This window comes from Gekko japonicus, unplaced genomic scaffold, assembly GCF_001447785.1.
Source record: "Gekko japonicus isolate JY-2015 unplaced genomic scaffold, Gekko_japonicus_V1.1 scaffold945, whole genome shotgun sequence".
NCBI lineage: Eukaryota > Metazoa > Chordata > Lepidosauria > Squamata > Gekkonidae > Gekko > Gekko japonicus.
The window spans coordinates 784,676-801,280 of record NW_015165265.1 but is presented as its reverse complement, the minus strand read 5'-3'; the positions used below and the strand labels follow the sequence as shown (position 1 = coordinate 801,280).

General features: G+C 48.4%; 1 protein-coding gene across 1 annotated transcript in view; it reads left to right on the top strand.

Moving 5' to 3' along the window:
* LOC107109547 (collagen alpha-1(XI) chain-like) overlaps positions 1-16,605 on the top strand; it is a gene marked incomplete at its 5' end in the record, with an annotated part of 60,691 nt that overhangs the window by 21,226 nt on the left and 22,860 nt on the right. The window contains 7 exons of the mRNA XM_015410208.1: positions 220-273; positions 539-646; positions 2,770-2,823; positions 3,319-3,372; positions 9,655-9,762; positions 9,875-9,928; positions 10,504-10,539. Of these exons, the coding sequence (XP_015265694.1) occupies positions 220-273; positions 539-646; positions 2,770-2,823; positions 3,319-3,372; positions 9,655-9,762; positions 9,875-9,928; positions 10,504-10,539 (468 nt within the window). The remainder of the gene's footprint in view (positions 1-219; positions 274-538; positions 647-2,769; positions 2,824-3,318; positions 3,373-9,654; positions 9,763-9,874; positions 9,929-10,503; positions 10,540-16,605) is intronic.

The window sequence follows — 16,605 nt, the reverse complement described above, 5'->3', positions numbered from 1 at the left end:
TTATCCTATTTTTTTATACTGTTATTTATTACACGACTTATTTTTAAGAATGTATTCTGTCGGTTGACGCGAGCCGCCCTGAGCCCGCTTCTTGGAAGGGTGGGATATAAATAAAAATAATAAATGAATGAATAAATAAATAAATACATAAATTAAAGGTAAGAGGGGCCCCATTCCAATCAGACTATGTCATGCAGTGATGTCATATCTCTGTTCCAGGGACCTCCTGGGCCAGTGGGCCGTGAAGGCCGACAGGGTGAGAAAGGGGCCAAGGTAAGAGAGTTTATACAGCTCCCAGCAGAAGATGCACCTGGGTTCCATTTCTGGGGTTCTGATAACTCTTCTCTCTTTCAGTTTTATCAGTGGTCCCATTTCTGTGTCCCTCAACCCCCCCACCCCCATCATCCCAGCATCCTCAGTAGAGGAATGCACCCTGGAAGGGGTTAACTCCACCCAACACTGTGGGAGGTGAGCAGCAGAAACCTGAACCACACAGATCATCAGATGTCACTAAAATGTGTGTCTTCTTTGTCTTCAGGGGGAGCCTGGCACAGAAGGGCCCCCAGGAAAGACGGGCCCTGTGGGCCCCCAGGGCCCTCCAGGTCGACCTGGCTCAGAAGGTCTACGAGGGATTCCTGGCCCAGCAGTAGGTGCCTTCACTTGTAAGCAAGCAGCAGGGGCATTGATGGCAGATAGTTGGGGGTACATCTTAATATGGCTTCACACAGGCTGAAGAAACGCTAGAGAAGGGAAGGCAGGTTAGCGTTCTTCATCTGTTTGAAAAGGGTAGAAGAGAAGAGGATGGACTGCTCTCGGTCAGTGTTTTCCACGTAGTAGAGGACTCGGAAGAAATGTTCGTTTTTTTCTTTTCGAACTGCAGGCATGTTGATTTAGGTTCAGCATTAGAAAGAATTTCCTAGTGCTAAGAGGAGTCTGGCACTCAGAGGAAAGGTCATGGGATCTTCTCGGTTGGCTGTCTCCCTGTCTTAAAGAGGACTGTTCGAACCGATCATTCCAAATGGGTAGCCATACTAATCTGTAGCAGCCAAATAATGCAGGAATCCAGTGACGCTTCTGAGCAGGGGTTGCCGAAATTTTCTTTATTGAGATCTGTTTCCGAGTAATATGGAATATCCCAAGCTACCCCCACCCCAAACACACACACAACATGTTACCAAATTTTGATCTGTTCAGCAAATTAACTGGGAAGAGCACCAGAAGTAGAGCTATTAGTGTATACAAAAATCCAATGAAATACAAGTTTGTTTGTTTTTTTAAGTCTCAGATCTTTTCTAGACCTTTTCCTGGATCTTCCAGGCTAAGGGCTGCATGGGTTTTTCTGCAGCAGCCAGCAAGCAACAGGTCGTTGCTTGTATGTTACATGTTAGAAAGCTCAGGTTTAGAGACTAACAAAATTTATCAAGGCATAAACTTTTAAGAGTTAGAGTGAACTTCTTCAGATGCCTCACAAAAGCTTGGAGGTGCTGGAAAGTGTCATCAAGTTGCAACTGACTTTGACATTGACCCGGGGTAGGGTTTTCAAGGCAAGAGACGTTCAGAGGAGGCTTGCCATTGTATAGCGACCCTGGACTTCCTTGGTGCTCTCCCTTCCAAATATTACCCAAATATTACTCTGCTTAGCTTCTGAGATATGATAAAATTGAGTTAGCCTGGACCATCCAGGTCAGGGCCACAAAAGTTTCTTTTGGAATAAATTTTGTTAGTCTCTAAAGTAACAGCGTTCCGTGCGCCTCGGTGTTTAGTCATGCCGGCCACAGGACCACGGAAACGTCTTCAGACAGCGCTGGCTCTTCGGCTTTGAAACAGAGATGAGCACCACAACCCTAGAGTCGGACTCGACTGGCTTTCGAGCAAGGGAAACCTTTACCTAAAGTGCCACTAGGTGCCTGTTTGACCTTTTAGCTGTATGTGGGTGATTTAATGGAGCTGTTAACACCTAGGTAAGGGAACCACATCATATTTCAAAAGCAGGTCATGCAGCAATGGAAGCAAGGACATCAGCAAAGAAAGCTCCAGCTTGTAGTATTCTGGTGGGCATGCATAAATTCCCTCTGTATTGCTCCCTATTTACCTACACTGTGACCGATTCCCCACAAACAGCTGTGCCGCCATTGCTCTTCCGTTTCCCCCGGTCATATCGGTCAATTTCATAGTGTTTGCTGCACGGCCAATTTTGACCCGTATCTCCCACTGATTTTCTCCGCGTCTTCTTGATCCTCAAAAAACAGACATGGGGGAAATTGGGGAGAGATGCGGGTCAAAATGCGGCTGCACAGCGAATAGTGTGAAATTGACCAATATGACCGGGGGAAATGGAAGAGCGACGGCGGCACAGCTGCTTGTGGGGAATTGGTCTGTGTTTCTATATGTGGATAATTACTTATCTGCTGTATTGCACACTGGTGCATTTCCCCCACTACCACCCCTGTTTGACTCAGGGATATGTAACAGCCACCCTCCCCCAATAACATTCTCTTCAGGTTCCAAAAATACAATTTGTTACCAGTATTCCCTCTAAGCTGAGTTTGTGTGACCTAGCTCACAGTTTTTTAGCCTCTGGTTCACACATTTTTGTCTTAGCTCAGGAAGAATGGCTCCAGAGCAAACTGATTTATGCCATAGCCAAATTGCTTGCTCACCAGTTTAATGCCAGTAGCTTACAAAGTAGAATTTTTGCTCACAAGACTTCACAGCTTAGAGGGAGCATTGTATTACTAACTTTGCACTTCCTTCCTGTTCCTCCAATAGGGTGAACAAGGATTGCTGGGAGCACCGGGTCAGGCAGGTCCACCGGGGCCCATGGTGAGTGGTAGAAGAGGACAGACGTCTGGTCTTTGCGCTGGACAATCAAATAATAGCCCCCTGGTTCCCCCCCCCAAACATCTGCTACCAGTAAGCCCATTTTTTTCTTCACCACTCCTGAGTAGCTTGTCCTTCTCTTTTCCCCTTTTGATGCATTCAATTTAGAGCGGATTTGCCCTGGGTATTTATTTAATGTGAGGAGATAGCATTATGCACACTTTGAGGGACCGCAGAAAAGAGCTCATCAATGGAATAAGCACACATAATCCCGAACGCAGTAATTTTTTTCCCCCCTGATGGAGGTGGTTCACTTGTTCGGTGTGAGTCAGTGAGTGATGTCACGTTAGCAATCTGCATGCATTGTGAGTCAGCCTTTATTCTCCTTCCAGTAGGCCTAAATTAGCCTAAATCCTACTGCATCCATCTCCTGGCGCTGTGGGCCACGATGATCAAAAGCATACGAAAGCTTGTTGATGCCATTCTTCTTCTTCACAGGGTCCCACCGGACTTCCGGGCCTCAAAGGTGATCCCGGGTACAAGGGAGAGAAGGTGAGTGCATGCCGGCGTTATCTGAAGAGACACCTGCTACCTGGAGGGAAGATCACGTTACACATCTCAATCTCCTGTGCTCCTGTTCTAAAAAATGTTTCTTCTGCTTTCTACATAATCCCCCACACACACCTTTTCACTTTGATCTGTGGCTTGAAGTGAAGCGAGTAGGGGTGTGTGGCTCAGCAACAGATCATCTGCTTTGCATGCCAAAGATTCCAAGTTCAATCCCTGGTGTGACCAGTTAAAAGGATGAGGTAGTCAGTGGTTTGAAAAGACCTCTGCAAGAGATCCTGGAGCACTGCTGCTAGACAAAGTACATAAAGCTGACCTTGATAGACCAGTAGTAAAAGGCACCACGCTGAACAATGAGAGTTAGAAATTATACAGCAGCATGCCAAAAACAATCTATTTGTACAATTTATACTGACTATTTCAACAGTGTATTTTAATTATCCAATAGTAACGTTACAATTCACATGTAAGGCACAATGAACCGATTAACACCAACAGCTGTAAATTCTCACACAAAATGTCTATTAAAGTCTTTCTTGTAGAATATGAAAGCAGGCAGATGAAAGCAGTCAACTCACTACTCCGGACTGAAAAGGGGTTTCAATCAGACTTCGTCAGGACCATGCATCAATCGGAACCAAAGCCTTCATATATTAAATAAAGCAGAGAATACACCTTCAAAGGGGTTTAACAGCTGCCTCATTTCTTTCAGTCTGACGAAATAAAAGGCAACATAGGCAACTTACTGCTTTGTGGTCTCTGTGCATCACACTGGTGAGTTTTATGCCTGGGCAGAAGCCAGTCTTGGAAACTTCTAGAGCTCTCAAAAAGGGCATGAAGAGCCCCTCCGATTCATCATGGAGATATACCACATGTGTTCAAATGGGAGGTGTCGTGCCTGTCCCACTCAGTTCCTTTTAGTCCACTGCATGGAAGACATCTCTGGGAACTTCTTCCAAGTTTTTTCTTCACTTGTGAGCCACTTCGCTTGTGGATACACTGCTTTCCCTAGGTTTCCTCCCCTGGGACTCTGGCTCTCTCTCCTACCATCTTTGTCCATGGCAAAAAAAACCCACCATCTTTTTTGAAGTGCTGGGACTATGGAGGAAAACAGTCATTGACAGATAATCACTTTTGCTGCCTCGTCTGCCTTGGAGAGACCCGACACACCGACACCTGTAAGCACTGCCTAAAGTTTACAAGGCAAGCCACATGCTACAAACAGTCCTGCCTCCATATCTTGTGAGAACAATCACTGTCAATAGTCAAGTCTTGCTGCTCTCCATCCTGCTGTTCTGCAGGTGTCTCTCCTTCCTGTCGATCCAGACTTGTTGATCTCGACACCGCCATTATCACCATATCATTGGACTTGCAGTTAAAAAAGGTAAAGGTTCCCTTGCTCAAAAGCCAGTCGTTGCGGTGCTCATCTCCGTTTCAAAGCCGAAGAGCCAGCGCTGTCCGAAGACATTTCCGTGGTCATGTGGCCGGCATGACTAAACACCAAGGCGCACGGAACGCTGTTACCTTCCCACCGAAGTGGTACCTGTTTATCTACTTGCAATTTCTTGCTTTTGAACTGCTAGGTTGGCAGGAGCTGGAACTAGAGACGGGAGCTCACTCTGTCATGTGGCAACTCGGGTCTCGAACTGCTGAACTTCTGACCTTCCGCAGCCTGCAGTTCAGCATCTTAACCACTTGAGCCACCGCAGCTTACCAGTCTTCATATTGGTGGTCCCAATCCCTTATCAGCAGTCTCCTTGTCGATCCTGGTCCTACTCCCACCAATCCTCAGCTCCTCCTCACTCCTCTTCAGAAGCTCAGGACCTCCAACTCTGAGAGAACCTCTCTGACCACCACTGCATGTCACCTTCTGAGGATGGCAGGCTATGATACTGGCCCGTCCATCGAATCCACACCAACAGCAGCCATGTTAAGGACTCCTGAATCATCATCATCCCCTGCAAGCTCTACCTCCCATGGTCATTCAACCCCTGGTCAAATACCAGCTCCTCACTGAAACTTGAGGTCACCACTCGTGCTACGTCTAAGGTACATTGCCAGACATATGTGGCAGCAGCCCTAAAAGCAGTCATCTCAGACAATCCAGCCTGCTCATTCCACATTGCAGCAAGACACATCATGCAGGGCCTGAGGACCACCAGCTCTCAGCCCCTCCTCACATCTCTTCAGAAGCTCAGGATCTCCAGCTCTCCAACTCTGAGAGAACCTCTCCAACCACCACTGCATGTCACCCTCTGAGGATGGCAGGCTGTGTGTCGAGAAGCTCCTGTGACTAGCTGCTGCCCTGGAAACCCAAGCAGAAACGTGGGCTCCCTCAAGCAGGACTCTATATTAGGGGTCCTGGACTCTGATGGTCATCCATCTGTAGCCTGCTCAGCATTACAACCAGGGATGGGCATGAACTGAATTATGAACCAAAGTTCATCACAAACCTCGGTTTGTGCAATCGGTTTGCCCACAAACCTCCCATGAACTGAACCACTTTTGCAGTGGTTTGTTTGGTTCATAAGAGGGTTCATGGGACAGACATGCTGGCACCAAGGCAACAGTCGGGAACCTTTTAAAGCCGCACCACCGAGGCAGCGCGACTCACCAGTGAGCTCAGAAGGCTTTTAAATGCCTCGCAAACCACAAACTGGGACAAACCTCCATTTTCCCGGTTTGTGCCCATCCCTAATTACAACAGCTCCTTGAGGTTACCAAAGATTAGACAAGCCGTCTTCCGATCCTCCCACTTCTCAGAAAGTGGACAACCTCTACAGACTGCAGATTGAGGAATGTACTTTCCTTTCTACACACGTGCTGACCAACTCCGATATCATCAAAGCTGCTCTAGAGAAAACAGAACAGGCATCCAGTTCTGCTGCTACCAACAAGGACAGCAGGAAACTAGACACCTTCAGCAGAAACAGCTACACCTCTCACGCAGTAATCTTCAAGATTGCCAGCTACCAAGACTGTTTTCTCAAGCTGATATTCCTTTGGGAAGAAACATCCCCAGCCCTTGAACCCTTGCCTGATCCATTATGCTCCATGGCTATAGGGGTGAAACCCTTCACATTACAGAGTGACAGGTGCCTACTCTAAACATGTTGCTAAAATCAGTGCAAGGCAAATGGCCTTGGCCATAGCACTCTATCACCACCAGATGCTGGCACCCCAACTTTCAGAGCACCAGGCAATCCCTCCAGTCTTTCCCCGATCAGGGTTCTAAACAATGAACCTTCCCCAATCGGGATTCTAAACAATGGACAATCATCTTTCTCAGTATGAAAATCTCAGTCTTCCTCTCATTCAAAACTTTCTTCTGGCACCAGAAAGGGATTTTGAGGTTCAGAGTGACTTCTCTCCCCACCATTCTCAATACCTCCCTGCATAAGAAGTCACCACTTCTGACCAATGGGTGCTCAGCTATGCTATTGAATTGGACACTCTACCACCAACCAGTGTCTTTAGGTCCACCCATGCATTTGCCATCCTCTCCCAGGAGATATAATCCCTCCAAGCAAGCAGTAGAGCCAGTCCTTAGCTGTCAACGGGGCCAGGAATTCCCAATACTTCACCGTACCAAAGAGGGACAGAGACCTCATACCCTTTTTAGACCTCGGGGGTGCCATCCACTTCATCAGTCATTACAAACTTCTATTGATCACACTTGCTTCCATCTTCTCTCTTCTATCGTGAGGGGCATGGTTTGTGTCCATAGATAATTCCTCATCACAATCAGGCCTCAGCATTACCATTTCCTTAGATCTGCAGTGGCTAGTGGTCATTTCCAATACAAAGTCCTGTCCTTCAGCCTCTCCACCTTCCTGAAGCACCTATGGAATCACCCTAAACCTACTACCTTCTTTTGGCCTGCAGGTTAATGGAGAGAACTCCCACTTTGAATGCTCCTAATGAATGCCTGTAGGATCAATTCTCGACACAACTAGTGCCAGGGCATATGTCCCATAAAGCAGGAAACCATCAACCATCTCACTGACAACTTCTATTTGCCATCTCACGTACTCTGCTGTCTCTGTCCAATGACTCTTAGGGCTTATGGCCACAACCATCCTGATGGTCCAGTTTGTCCAGCTACGGATGAGACCCTTCCAGTGGCAGGCTCTCCATCACTTCAGCATCCTCAAGGACTCCCAAAACAAAAGACTAATATTCCCACTGGTAATCTGTCCTTCTCAGTGGTTGAGCCCCACACAGGTAAATTAAGGTATGCCTTTCCTATCTCTTTGGCCATCCCTCAGTCTGACCACTGATGCCTCCCACTAGGGCACTTCCTGCCAGTGATGCCACATAGGCCTCCACAAGTCCCACAAGGAGACGACTGCACAGATAAATTATTTGGAGCTCCTTGCCATTTTCAAGGTCTTTCTTGCATTTCTGTCTACTGAAGGGTCAGATAATCCATGTGATCACTGACAACACCATCATGACATATAGACAAACAGGGAAGCACTGTATCCACCAACCTCAACAGCTTTGCATGCTATCTGTGGAAGCATTGATATCTGGTACCACATCCTCCCTATCGCCATATACATTCCTGGAGCCACAAACTCCATAGCAGACTCTTTGAGATGGCAAGGCACTGTGAGGCACTGTGGGTCTGTTAACAATGTATTTGCCCTTTGGGGCCATCCCCACCCAGACTTCTTTGAAACTCATGCCAACAGGAAATTCTACTCATGGGAAGGATACCGCTCTTGCTCCCAAGACAATGCCCTTCTCCTTTCTTGGACAGGAGGTCTCCTGTGCACTTTCTCTCCCCCTCCTCTTGTCCTCAGAGCAAAGACAGAGAGGGACAACTCTGATGCCATCTTCATCTCTCCATTCTAGCCACATGATCCATGGTTCTTGAAGATCCTGCAAATGGTTCACAAAGTCCCCAATCTCCTCTTACAGCAAGAGGGAAGAATTCTGCATCACAACATCTTAAACCTGGTGGCATGGAGAACGTTGAGATCCAGGGACTTCATGTCACAAGGATGTCCTCCTCAGTGCCAGGAAAGCTTCCATGAGAAAGTCATATGATCACATGTGGAAATCTTTCTCCAACTTCATTACAGATGAGGGGGATGAACACTCTTGCTTGTCCGTTACCTGTCGTCCTAGAATTCCTTCTACAGCTATGTTCCGTCAACTTAGCTCACTCATCCATCCACGTTTATCTCACTACCATTTGTGCTACTTGACATCATTTGATGGTGAAATCATAATCTCTCATCAAATAGTAAGTTATGGGACTGGTCTAGCTGTAGCCGTTGATTCAGCCATCTGCCCTGCAGTAGGGCCTGCAACTAGACTTTTCCCACCTATTGAAGAAACTATTTGAATCAATGGCCACTCAGGATTTATAACTTCTAACCTGCAAGAGGGCTTTCTTGGCTGCCCTTTGCTCTGCAAGATGTGTCATTACTGGCAGCATTAATTTCATCGATTTCTACTGGAACAAGGTCACTTTATGCCCTACAATCTCTTCCCTACAAGGTCATCTCAGACGTTTATCTCAACCAAGATATCATCCTCCCCATTTTCTCCCTACTCCTAGTAACAAGGCTTCCTGAGATCTGTCAAGCAGCAGCAACCCATAAACCTTCATGAAGCATCATGTACTTGAAGTAAGAGCTCACAGGGATGCTTACTTTGGGCAAGCCAGTCTTCAGTCATTCTCCTAGGAGCATCTGCACCTGCGGATAAGCCAAAGGCCAAACTCCACTAGTCTTTACCCATCAGTATGATGCTTAGAAACCACAAAGAAATAAAGGCAGATTGCTTACCTGTTCCTGTTGGTCTTTGAGTGATCATCTGTGCATTCAAATGACCCAGCCTCATTTCCCACAGTAGGTAGTATGTTTGTTGGTTGGTGGTGTCCTCAAACTTGGAAGAAACAGAGCAGGAGAGGCACAGTTTTTCCCCTTCAGACATAGGTGGTCTGCTATCATAGGGGGCTTGATAAGTCAACAACTATGCAGGGCTGTTTTGGAGCCTTTATCTGGATAGTTTTAATTCAACACTGGACCAATTCCCTTGTGCAAAATGCAGCATTGACTGCAACAGGAGCAGACTGTTGTATGAATTGGTAATGTGAACCATGAGCTTATAATGTGTACATACATTTATCTGGTTCAGGGCCAAAAGGTACCTATGCATCAGTGTTCTCGATTCCCTTGACAACTGCACCATGTCACAGGATTCCACAAGAGATCTTCTCTCTCTTCCTAAGCTTTCCCTCTTCCTTTCTAGGGCCATGCTGGACTCATTGGGTTGATCGGTCCCCCAGGTGAGATGGGTGAGAAAGGTGACCAGGGACTGCCAGGGAACCAGGGGACACCAGGCCCTAAGGGCGACCCCGTGAGTAGATGAGACCTGAGTTCGGGTGTGTGGGGGGGGAGCATGTGGGGAGGACTTTTGCAGTTTGGCTGGGGGAAAGCCCCACAATATCTTAACATGTGCTTTCCGATAGGGAATTGTTGGACCCCTTGGCCCTCCAGGCCCACCAGGATCTCCAGGGCTCTCGGTAAGTACTACCTACCCTACTCCCTTCTGAATTTTAGATAGTTCCCAAGATGACTTGGCAACTCTGACTTCTGTATAAATAGAGCATGAACTCCCCAGTGCAGTGATGCACAGACATATGGCTCTGTCAGTACCCAAATACTCACTGGCTGTAGAACCCATCCCACCTTAGCATCCCAGTGCCTTGCTCCTGTGGTCTTCCCCATCCTTCATCCTGGTGTATGTTTTTTTTACTACCGTTTAATGTGCTTTTAATATACATATCTTAGTTTTGGTTTTAGTTGCTGTTACAAATTCTTTTTTAAATGTTTTTTTTTTTGTTTTAACTGTTAGCCACTTTGGTGACCCCCTCCCCCCGGGGGCAGGAAGGCAGCATACAAAAGTTTGTAAATAAATAATAAGGGTACCTCGTCCTTGCTTGGCAGCCTTTGTTGTGTCCTCACCACCATCACATCTGGCCATGCGTCTTGTATCGCCCCCCCCTTCTGCGAATCACATCTCCCTTCCCGTCTTATAGCATCTCTCTTTGTACACACAGGTGCCTTTCACTAGTCAATCTCCTTTGTGTTTACACAGGGACCTCTTGGGCAGAAAGGCAATAAAGGCTCCCCGGTAAGTATCTTCAATCCTAATTAGTGGTGTAAGAAGGGCTTGGACCAGAGGATGCATGCACATTTTTTTTAAAAATGCACTCCGCGCTTTTGCATCCAGGGGGACTCACATGCTATGTATGGGAAAGCCTGCATAATTATATAAGCCAATGTAGTATATTTTTCACATGTTGACTGTTGCATAATTAATTTTGCTTTTGTGAGCCATGGGGGGAAATACATAGGGACACTACAGCCCTGTTCTTGCTCAGCTTCCCTACGTGAGATGTTAAGGCCAGATTCTCAGACGAGTGTTAACTTCTGATCTTCTTCATGGTCTGTGTGCAGTCCCACACTTGGGTACTGTGCCTGTACTGGACCTGACCTTGGAAGTTTCTAGAGCTATCTTCAACGCTTTTTGGCAGGCTTTCTCCCGTGCTCTGGGGAGCAGACACCCACTGCGCGTGTCTGGAACTGAGGCGAAAACTGCCTCCCGCTCAGTTCCTTTTCAACTGCTGTGCCACCTGCACCTCACCACACCTTCTCTTTTCACCATTTTCGATGCTTCTCCTTGGCCCTTTCTTCTTCCTCCACTTTATGCCTTTTCTGACTTTGTTTGTCTTGTTTGACGTCCTCCTAATATATATATTCTCCCAGTGTCCGTAAGTCTTCTGCATTTTGTGTGTCTTCGAACTCCTCCCCCTCCCCTCTGTCTCTGTCTCCCCCTTCCTTCGCTTCCCAGGACATTCGGAGTATGAGAGGGGCTGTTTTCCTTAAGAAGTGTCGAGACCAAGAAGTGTCGAAAACCAAGATCCATTCAACTGATGGGCTGGCTCCAGCTTATTTTGCACCCTAGGCGAGGATCCCTTATGCCCCCCCCCCATGCGCCCACCAATTTTCAAAAATAAATGCATTTTAGGAAGAATGAAAAACACAAATAATCAAGAAACTCCCAGAGTACGGGGCCGGGTGCAGTTTGGTGCCCCTAAGGGCCATCCCGCTCTAGGCGATCGCCTAGTTCGCCTAGTAAGTGAGCCGGCCCTGCTGATGGCCACGCCCTGTGCTTTGTGTGCCTGGGAGAACCGCACCGGGTAGACTTTTGTTCACATTTCGTGAAATTCACAAATTAAGCGTGTGAAAACAGAGCATCCTGTCTCGGCACTATGCTGCTGGAGTCTTCCTTCCATCCCCTGATGGCGCAGACTCCCCAGGCCCAAGCTACACTGCCTCCCCCACCACCACTGAGGGAAGATTCGGTTCAGTCAAATGCCTCTGCCACCTCAACCACAGCCAGAAAGAAGAGAGACAAGTCTAAGAAGCGGTTCTCAGACTCGACATCCTTGAGACTGAAGCAGCTGAAAGCAACTCCATCCTTGGTTCTGAAATTGGTCAAGCCCATTATAATCATGGGTCTCTCAACCAATGTTCCCTCTAAGCTGTGGAGTCTTGTGAGCAAAAAATTCTACTGTGTGAGCTACTGGCGTTGTGAGCGAGTGATCTGGCTACTGCATAAATTAGTTTGCTCTGGAGCCGTCCTTCCTGAGCTAAGAGGAAAATGTGTGAGCCAGAGACTAAAAACTGTGAGCTAGCTCAAACTAACTCAGCTTAGAGGGAACACTGCTAACTCAGCTTAGAGGGAACCCAGACTCCATCCACACACTGACCATCCACACACTGATCATCCACACACTGACCATCCACACACAGACTCCATCCACACACTGACCATTCACACACTGACCATCCACACACAGACTCCATCCACACACTGAGGTGACTAGCCGGACCAGTCCGCTGTGACATCATCTGCAGCTCTCCCAAACTCCTACAGCCACTTCGGAGGCAGTACCATCGAGTCAAAAGACAATTAACGTGCCTCCTCGTTCCCTGTCTGTTCAGTCCTACAGTCCCCCGGGGACTCCCTTACTGGATACAGACCATCATCATACTTAGTCAGAACCGACACCTTTACCTCGACTTGTAAGAGACTGCAGGGTTCAATCCAACACTGACATAGGACAGCACTCTCAAGACTGGTCCCACTCACAAGGTGCCCACTACAGATATGCCTGCGACTCGCGATCCCATTCATCCTATGGTCATCACATGGATGTCAGGGTCTGCTACTCCTCAGAATCGAGGTCACCGCCTTGGTACCGACACCACTCTCCGCATCACCACCAAAGATCATATTGCACCCCATCACGATCAACTTCCCGATCCTGATCTTCTTGTCAGTTCTCTAGCAGGTTCCACTCTCGGTCTCCACGGCACAGACATCGCCGTAGATTGCCCTCCTACAGCCCATACTGACACTCTTCACTTCAGCGCTCTGGAACCGATTGAGCTTCCCGTTTCTTAGACCTGACACCTTCACAGCATCGCTGGGGTCACTCCACGCAAGCTCCATCCTGCTTTTTGGGTGCTGCTCCTGCCTCGGCCCCAATATCGAAGTCTGTTACTGAACATCAATCAGTCTCAATCAGTCCCTTGGACCTTCCTGCCTTTTTGGGTGAGATGCCACCATCATCTTTGGAACCGTCCAACATTCATATCGAAGGTTCCAACTCTGTAGCCAATGATGTTACCCATGCTCCACCTGAAACTGAGGTTGCTCAACCAGGTGCTCTTTCTCCATCTGAGGGCTCAAAGGCATTCCTCAAACTCATCCAGTGGATGGTGACATCCACTGTAGATTCAATTCTCCACAGAAACTAACAGATGTAGTCCATAAGCTACTCCAATAAGACTTACTTCCAGCTACTGTGTTACCAATGCTTTCTGCCCACCTCAAACGACTCAAAGAGGCTTGAGACAAGCCTGCTTCCTTCCCATCGGTATCAAAGTGGTATGAAGAAATGTATAAGGCCAAGTTCCTGTTTTGTCACCCACCACCCAACTCTGTTATAGCCCACTCTTTATCCAAGTTGTAACAAGCTAGGCATGTTGTTCCCCCTGACTGTGAAGGAAGCAACAGATCAGTACCATTTACCATACTGTATCATGCTTGTCCAAAACTCTAGCAACCACTGTTACCCGCAGATGCCACGCCTGGCTGTGTTCGACATCTTTTCAGCCTGACATTCAGGCTAAAGTTGAGGACTTGCCTTTTGATAGTGAGGGCCTATTCCACGCCTCAACAGATGAAACCGTGTCCTCAGTGAACGAAAGCAGAAAGCAGACCAGGAACCTTGGTGTTTCTCAACCATCTCCTCAACAACACTTTAAGAACAGGAACTGGAAGTCTTTCTAGTCCAGGCATCAGCGTTCTCCCCAGACAGTGGAAACCTGGAGAAAAGGGTCTCTTCCCCCCAGACAAGCATACCAGTAGACGTCCAGGTCATCAACAGCCAAAAATACCAACCCAGCTGCCTCAGCAGCCTCTGACTCTCACCACTGGATCAAAGAGCCCTGTCCTCCCACCGTAACCCCACCTATAGGAACTAGGCTACGTCCATGTCTCACCGACTGGGAGGCAATCACCTCAGACACCTCACCATCATCCAGGTGGGGTATGCCATAGAATTCATTTTGCAGCCAAGAACTCCCCAATTTGTGACCACACCCCCATCCTGCTTCCTCCTGGAGGAAATACAGACATTGCTGGCCAAGGGGGTGATCAAGGAGTTCCCCCAGTCCCCTCACCATCAGGGATACTCCTCCAGGTATTTCATCATTCCAGAGCAGGATGGGGGCAAGCATGACCACCTGACCACAACACCCTTGTTATCTTTGCTTTGCAACTGGCCAGCAACACTATCAATGCCAAGTTCTCCCATTCGGGCTCTCCACCGCCCCGTGGGTCTTCATCAAGTACATGGCCATGGTGGTGGCTGCCCTCAGGACCCAGGGCATTGCTATCTTTCCCTGACTGGCTTGTAGCCGCTTCATCACCCCAGCAGCTCGAATCCAACATCACGACTGCACTTCATCACCTACCCAGACAAGGCCTCTGTGTCAACACCAAAAGTCTGTGCTCAGACCCACTCAAGTGTTCCAATTCATCAGGGCCCAGATAGACACTATGCGTCAGAGAGCTTTTCTCCCCTTGGACAGAGCTTCCACCATATACACCTTGACCTGGGAGTTTTTCACAACACCTATTCAGCAAGCCAGATTGATTCAGCGTCTTCTTGGCCTCATGGCATCAACGACATCCATTGTCCCTTATGCAAGAATGTGGACGCGACCACTGCCGTTATGATTCCTGCACCACTTCAATCCAATTCGCCATCCACAGTTCATGATACTATCTATCCCTCAGGAGGTTCTTTTGTCTATCCGGTGGTGGGAATCCCTCAACCACCCCTGCCAGGTGTGCCATTTCGCCCCCTGCCTCTGGAGGTTGTCCATAGATGCCTCACTCTGGGGTTGGGGAGCCCATTTGTGAGGGCCTTCATGCACAAGGTTGATGGTCAGCGATAGAACAACAGGCTCACACCAGTTGCCTAGAGCTGACTGCCATACAACTAGTGCTGAAGTCTTTTCTGCCTTCTTTATGAGGTCAGATAGTACAGGTTGCCACCAGCAATGTGGCAACTAAGTACTATGTAAAGAAGCGGGGGGAGGGCTGCTTCAACCAGACTCTTCAGAAGTGTTATTGCCCTTTGGGACTGGTGCCTGCAACACAAAATATCGATGACAGCCATTCACGTGCCAGGAGCTGAGAACATCCAAGCAGATGTCCTCAGTCGAACCAGCTCAGTTGAACAAGAGTGGTCCCTCAACCCGAAGTATCTATTTCCCATCTTCAGGATCTTCGGTCATCCTCTGGTGGATGCATTCTTTTTCTTCACCAGGGGCTATGCAACCCAGAGGTCCGTTGGGGATGCTTTCCTGCATCGTTGCACAGGGGATCTCTTCTGTATGTTCCCACTGTACCCACTAATCACCCATGTCATTCAAGACCGAACATCCTGCATCTTGGTGTAGTGGTTAAGTGCGCGGGCTCTAATCTGGGAGAACCGGGTTTGATTCCCCACTCCTCCACTCGCTCCTGGCTGGATGACCTGGGCAAGCTGTAGTTCTGATAAGAGCTGTTCTTGAAAAAGAGCAGTTTCTGTCAGAGCTCCCTCAGCCCCACCTGCCTCACGGTGTCTGTTGTGGGGAGGGGAAGGGAAAGGAGTTTGTAAGCCGCTCTGAGGCACCTTTGGGTGGTGAAGGGTGGGGTTTAAATCCAATCTCTTCTTCTTCTTCCCTGGGTGGCCCAGGCAACCTGGTTTCTGCTTCTATTGCAGTTGTTTGAGGGTTTGTAACGATGGCTTCCTCTGGCCCCGGACCTGCTTTCACAACAGCAGGGCAGGATTCTTCACCGCAGTTTGGGTTTCTACTGCATGGAGGATATCTCCTGAATTTCCCCTCACAAGTCAGCCACGTCCTGATCAATGCCTGAAAACTGAGCACTCAGCATACCTATCAATCTAAGTGGAAATGATTTTCTCTTTATGCTTCTTCTTGCCACATCCAGCCAAGGTCAGCCCCACTGCCAGAGGTTTTGTCCTACTTGGTTTCCCTACCAGGGGTAGTTGGGGGGGGGACGCGGGGGGACGCCATCCCCCCGGGTGAGGTGCGGGAGGGCAGGGCCTGGAGCTCCCTGCTGGTGCCCGCTGGAGGTCGCCGCCGGCTGTGGGGAGGACACACTTCCAGTGATGTCAGGGGGTGTGGCATATGCTAATGAGTTATGCTAATGAGTCCCCCTAGTTCTTTTTCTACGAAATGACCCCTGCCTACAGCAGTCTGGACTCTCTTCTATCAAAGTCCACTGGGCAGCAATACCGGTCTACCAACACTTCGCCTACCTGACTTAGTTGATGGACTCTACATACGGCACACATTCAACCTTTCTTGAGCATCTCCTTGGCCTCGGTCTGTGCTGAGAGAGCTGCACTGGCTTCCAGTGGAGTACCAGATCAGATTCAAAATTTATGGTACTTATCTTTAGGGACCTTAACGGTCAGGGACCCATTTATCATCGGACTGCCTCTCCTGGTATACCCCCAGGAGAGCACTGCGCTCACTTAGAAGAAGAAGAAGAGGAAGAGGAAGAGGAAGAGGAAGAAGAAGAAGAAGAAGAAGAAGAAGAAGAAGA